We start from the raw sequence: 6,237 nt of genomic DNA, 5'->3' as shown, positions 1-6,237 counted from the left end.
AAATGTGAATGTTTCTCTATATTTATTTATATTTTACATTAATAATATCTATTACATCATTTTGATTAAAAAGTGAACAATACTTAAGATTTCATCGATATTATTGTAATACCTAATACCTATAACATTGAAATGAACAAAATATTAATAGATATATACGACATATACGTATATATTTATTTAGTTAAAAAAAATAACAATACGTTTCTCAAAAGAAGTACGTTATTTGCGAATTGACGTAATAATTCTAAGTACGCGCAGATATAATATACATATAAGCATCGCTTATTTCGATTCGCTTCATTTGGTCATCGAAATGAGGTAAACAAAATGATTTAATTAAGCAGATTTAGCATTTCCTTTCTATTTTCAATCAGTCTCACATCTGCTTTGTTTAAAGGTCCATTCTACACATTGTCCTCGGTTAAACTCGGTTCAGCATAGCCGATAGCGAAAGGGACGATGCGCGATTGCATACAATTGCATGCGATTGCAAGCAAATGCAATCGCAAGGTATAGTGTAGACAGTATAGTGTATAGTAGTGCCACGAGAGTGAAGAGTACAGCGTGGAACGCGCCGAGAGACGGAGGGAGCGAGCAGGATGGTATATGGCTACGGTATGACGAGAAGAGGAGAAAGAGAGTGTGTTGGGAATATACGTGGGAAAAAGACGGAGAAAGATGGAGCGGAGCGTTCGTTTTCCAGGCAGGCAACTCGGCGCGGCGCGGCGTCGGTCGGAGGCATCGGAGGCATCGGAGGCATCGGAGCTCGGAGCTCGGAGCTCGGAGCTCAGTCCGCTCAGTCGCTCAGTGCCTCAGTATGCCGCGCAGCGCGCAGGCTCGCGTACACGTATTATCCTTTTCTCTCTATCTCTCTCCGCGTTTGGTTTCCGCGGTGCGCGGCGCGTCCTCTCTCTCTCACTCTCTTTCTCTCTTCCCTCCTGTCTCGCGCGCGCATCACCGCGCCGCGCGCCGTGCCCGTTCGGTACGCACGCTCCGTATTGCTCGCGTACGTACGTATGTACGTGCGTACGTATAATACGTAGCGACGAACGAACGATACGTGCGTGCGTGCGTGCGTGCGCGCGCGCGCGTGCATTGGTAGTATACGCAAGTACAAATATTTCGTGGCACGCTTCTTTTCACGTATGCGTTTCGCGGTTCGCGGCCTACCTTTTCCCTTTTCCTGCGCACACTCCAGGTCGCTCTCGCGCGAGCAGGATCCGCGAGTGCGTGATACGTGTGTGTGGATGTATACGTGTACGTGATTTCTTTTTTTTATGCATGACTACTCGCGCACAGCGGTGCGGCGGACAAGCAGACAGGTACGTGGAGGATACGTCGCCGCGGTCGTGGATGTGGTCGTGGTCGTGGTCGGCCGTCGCGCCATACCGAGTACCGAGTACCGAGTACCGAGTCGACTAACGGAGCGCTCGCGACTCGCGACTCGCGCGAGTGCCGCTTCGTGAAACACGCGCGCAGGATACGCGCAGGAGAATCCTCCAACGTGATATTCGTCTTGTCTTGTCACGAAGTCTCTTTCGTGGAAAGAAGAGTGCATCGATGCATCGTTGTGACGTCTGCGCGGCAACGACTCGAGTCGTGTGACCCATATACACGGTGACACGGTGACACACGGGCGAAAGTGATCGAGCCGATACGAATGGGTGCGCGCACAAGTGTCGCGGTTTTGACGCGGGAAAGAGCGGGAAAATCGAGCGGTCGCGGAGCCGGCGCTGTCCGCTCGATGAAGACACGCGTGTAACAGCGCGGGCAGGAAGAGAGGAACGAGTCTGATGTGAGTGAACGAACGGACGAACGGACGAACGAACGAACGAACGTGAGTACGGAACGTTGCGAAACTCCTTAGGCTTGATTGTGAGATGTGGCACAAAATGAAGCGAGCGTATCCACGAGCGATCGATAACTATAGCGGCACTATAGTCGACTCGATGAATATCAAGCGGCCCGTGCTACCAGCCAATCCAACCTAACGGACAACGCGTGACCTCCAGGAGCGGCGCGCGGCGTGGCGAGCTGGCGAGCTGGCGAGCATCAGAGTGGACAGGCTCGTCGACGATCCCAACTTCCGTACTCGTTCAACGACGGCGTAGACGATGTAGAGTTGTAGAGAGAAAGTTGCGCGACGTTTTTGTTGCACCCTGGAGGAAAGGAGTATCGCAACAGACAGCGAGAAAAAGAGAAGGAGAGAGAGAGAGAGAGGGAGAGATAAGGGGAAAAAGAGAAAGAAAGATAACGAGAAACGTACGCGAGAAAGAACGTGCGTCGAAGACGATGCGAGTGGAAAGTAATTTTCCAAGCTCGTGATGTTATAATGGAACGTCGTTAATGACACGACAATAATCGACGGAATCGATCGTTGCCCAAAGATCGATTTAACGTTCCCGTATCTTCGTTCCCCTTCTCCGGAACGTTCGAAGCGGAACGCGAACGGAGAGAATAAAAATCAAGGAAGAGAGACAAACGGAAGAAGGTAGAAAGGAAGAAGGGCGAGAGAGAGAGAAAAGAAGAGAAAGGGGAGAAGAAGAGAAACAAAGATAGAGAGGAGTAGAGAAAGAAAGAGAGAGAAAGAAGATATCTTATTTTTAGCAGCACCGCTTTGCACATCGCAAAAACCGGTTTCACAGAGTCCACGGAGTCCACGGAGTACGAAGGAAACCGATAGCTTTCGTGAAGGGTGTTTGAGGGAAGAAGAAATACATATGCGAATAACAAAGACACACATGTACCTTCGTCCCTGTCGCAGAGAAATAGTGGGAAAAGAAAGAAACAGATAAATATATGCTTATCAGGTGCTTTCAGGTACAAATTCCCTTTGGGCACATTCCTTAAAATACTCGATATTTACTCGAAAATATATGATAAATCTAGGAAAACAAAGCTAATTCAAAAATAGCTAAAACAAAAGTTAAAGCATAAAAACCTTGATGAAAAAAATTTATTGTGATATCTGATTCAAGGTTTTGCGAAGTACGTGTATGTTGGTGTGAAAATAAAGAGGAAGACACGAGGAAACAATGACACGAAAGGTGGAATTTGCTTAACTCGATACGCGCACAATTCTCTTGCACCCCGCCGCAGTCCGCACCTTGCTCGCCATCGAGCCCCCCCTCTCCCCCCGACCGCCGCCAGGTATAACCACCTCTGCCGTTCCTTGTCGTTCTGAGGTACCGGCTTATCGATTGCGTGCGTGCGTACGCGACAACGCGGACGACACGAGATTCGACTATCGACCCTGTCGACGACGACGACGACGACGACGACGACAACGACAACGCATCTTGTAATTTCGGGATTAAAAAAGCTACCTGACACCAGTTGGTATTGTTGTCAGAATCGCCGAGTTTTCGGTCAATCGTTGGAAGATAGGTCCGCGAAAAGTTTCAAGAACATGCTTTTCGATTAAGGGATCGAAAGTTGTATCAGTTCGAGCAGTCTTTTAAGAAATAACCGATAAAGACAAGTAAAGACAAAATTGATTATCAATAATATCAATATAACGAAATTTGGATTACTAACATTTATCCAAAATATACATACATATATCGTACTCTAGTCTGTAATTTTTAATGAAAATTGAAACAAAACGGAACTCGGCGAAAGAGAGAGAAAAAAAAACTATTTTAATCCTCAACGGTGAACAACAATGAACATAACGATGAGCATTAAGTGGGAAAATTGGTACCCGCCGGGAATATTGAATCATCCCGATGCTCGGGGTGCTTAATTTCTGATCACGTTATATAGTATAGTATATCGATAATATCAGCACATTGATGAAATTAAAACCATCTGTAATAAATTGATATATCTTCGAGAGCTAAGAATCGATTTCCAAATTACTCATTGGTTTACGCGCAATCTCTACGCGCATAAATCGCGTTTCATCACGTTATCGTACATATATTGTTGATGAAAATACCGAAGACATCGAGACGTAAACGTGCATGATCGATCCGATCGATCCACATCCGCGACAAGAACTTGGTCGAGAACTTTCGTCGCAGATTCGATTGATCGTCATCGACATTTGATGTAAAGCCGAGAGAACGTTCGCGAAGAATACGAACGGCATGAAGAATGGCAACCAATTCTTCGAGCACTCGTCAGGGCGTGAGGGCGGTCGCCACGACGACTACCGATCCGCAGCGGAGCGAGAAGCGTGCCGTCGCGGCGCGGGGTGCCGCCGGCGCTCTGGCCCTGAGCGTCGTGGCTTTGGTCGTACAATCGGCGGCCACCGCGACTCCCACCTGGGGATACTTCACCAATCCTAACGGTGAGTCATTGCCCGCTGTGCGTGATTGGTTTTATTAATTAAGACCCGCTTCTCTCTCTCTCTCTCTCTCTCTCTCTCTCTCTCTCTCACACACACACACACACACACACACCCACGTGACTCATTGTGTGGCTATGTGACCTACTAAATTTTTCTCGCGATCTTGGCGTGATCGGTCGATCCCTCACGTTGTCTGTGTCACAATTAATTTGCTAATACTCTGCAAATATTTCTGAAATTAGCATTGAATGAGGGAAAATACAAAATACCATAACGTCAAATTTTTAAAATGCGTTAGCGTTGGTCAATTTTATTAATTAAGATCGGCCGTGTGTGACTTATCTCCTCGATCGGTTGTATATAATATATTGTATATATGCATTTTATCGCAACCCAATTACAGTATTTTTGTTACAATTTTTGTTACTACTAATGCTTAAATTGTATCTCTTTGAAAAATTTTCAAAGTTTATATCGGAAGAAAAAAGAAATAATGCCTAGTTAAATTTTTATTGAGCTTTTATTATAATTTTTGACTATTTCTTTCTAAATTATAGTTGTGTAATGTTAATATAAATGAAAAAGGGAAATTAAATTAGCTTTGATTGACATTAGCGCTCTAATTAAAACATCTAGCGCTTTTTATAATTTCTCTTTTTTGCAAATTATAATGTAACGTTATGATTAAATTTATATAAAAAACATATTTTTGATTTTTTGACAAAATATATCTATTGAGATTTTCGGATGATTATCAAATATGACTTATGTTTCTCGTTAAAGATACTACGCAAAAATAACCATTATATATGATGTCATCATGCGCTTGCCTCATTACTCGAGTTATATCGGTTAACAAGATGAGGCAACTTTTCTCAATTTATGAATATAATTTATACCTACTTCTCTTGTTTTAAACACGTCAAGAAATGTTAACTACGTACCAAGGTAGATCGAGAATGTATTGCATATGTATAATATACATATACAATTATCGCGAGTTTCGTTGTTCTTCACGACAAACGGCCGCGGCGCGGGCGTAGCATCGAGAGGATTTCAATGGGTTCGCGTCGCAAGTAGAGCGTGTTAAATACGTTCAAAGAGCCAGAAACATTTCCTTCATTCATTCATATCAGCCTAGCGTAATCAAAACGCGTTTGCCGCGCGGTTTTACGGAGTAGTAAAGTTTGAGTTTGACCCAATTCAACGCATACGGCTCTCCATATATCGAGCCAATTAATTCCAGCAGCTCATTTTTACAGCTGCGTTACGCGCACTGCTTTTCCTCGTCTACGTACCTCTCGCCGACCTGTTTCTCTCTTGCCTAATAGTTACGGCAGCAGCGCTGCCGGAGCTCCGGAGATAGTCTCGGCCTTCGACTTCAACGCGGTGTTATTCTTGAGAATCGCGCGTAATTTCCACTACCAAAGTCCATCTACTCTTTACGCAATCGCAAGTCAATAATGTTTCCTCCATTCTAATTAACGAGAACAATTTGTCGCCCGCACGGATACCGCTTCTATTGTACTTATTATTATATATTAACATGTATATTCGCCATTCCGGACGGTGCTCGCTTCCGTGTGATCGTCTTGATTATTCTTATTATTGTATTGAAACTTTAAACAGACGGAAAGTTAATTTTTCCAACTTTCTTGTATCTCGAGAATGTAAAAGACAATGTAAAAATGTCAGGTTGTTCGATGCCACATTTTGTTTTGTTGTCTAATTTGGCTATTTTTATCAACACATATAATACACATATGAATAAGCAGTTATTTATGAATAAGCGGTTCTTTTGTATGAACTCTGCCGCGCCCGCGCCGGTGACAATATTATATTGTAAGTTAACTCTTGCAAATCTCCACTTATACAATGACGATTTCTTTAAGCGAGGAAACATGAAGATATAGTGGCTCATATATCAACATATGATCAAA

General features: G+C 44.0%; 2 protein-coding genes across 2 annotated transcripts in view; both read left to right on the top strand.

Annotated features, from left to right (window-relative positions):
- Window positions 1–298: 298 nt before the first annotated feature.
- On the top strand, window positions 299–2,461 carry LOC112463316. Its single transcript, XM_025029650.1, has 2 exons — window positions 299–850; window positions 1,303–2,461. The coding sequence occupies exons 1-2, from the start codon at window positions 682–684 to the stop codon at window positions 1,467–1,469; spliced, it is 336 nt and encodes a 111-aa protein (XP_024885418.1). The 5' UTR covers window positions 299–681; the 3' UTR covers window positions 1,470–2,461.
- Window positions 2,462–2,532: 71 nt separating this feature from the next.
- The window catches only part of LOC112463312, a 28,015-nt gene continuing 24,310 nt past the window's right edge, over window positions 2,533–6,237 (top strand). The window contains exon 1 of the mRNA XM_025029646.1: window positions 2,533–4,297. Coding sequence (XP_024885414.1) covers window positions 4,102–4,297 — 196 coding nt within the window. The 5' untranslated portion in view covers window positions 2,533–4,101. The remainder of the gene's footprint in view (window positions 4,298–6,237) is intronic.

The sequence above is a fragment of the Temnothorax curvispinosus genome, unplaced genomic scaffold (genome assembly GCF_003070985.1).
Source record: "Temnothorax curvispinosus isolate PA1 unplaced genomic scaffold, ASM307098v1 QBEX01013138.1, whole genome shotgun sequence".
In the NCBI taxonomy this organism is placed as follows: Eukaryota; Metazoa; Arthropoda; class Insecta; order Hymenoptera; family Formicidae; genus Temnothorax; species Temnothorax curvispinosus.
Note: the sequence above shows the minus strand (reverse complement) of the source record. Positions and strands in the feature narration are given on the sequence as shown.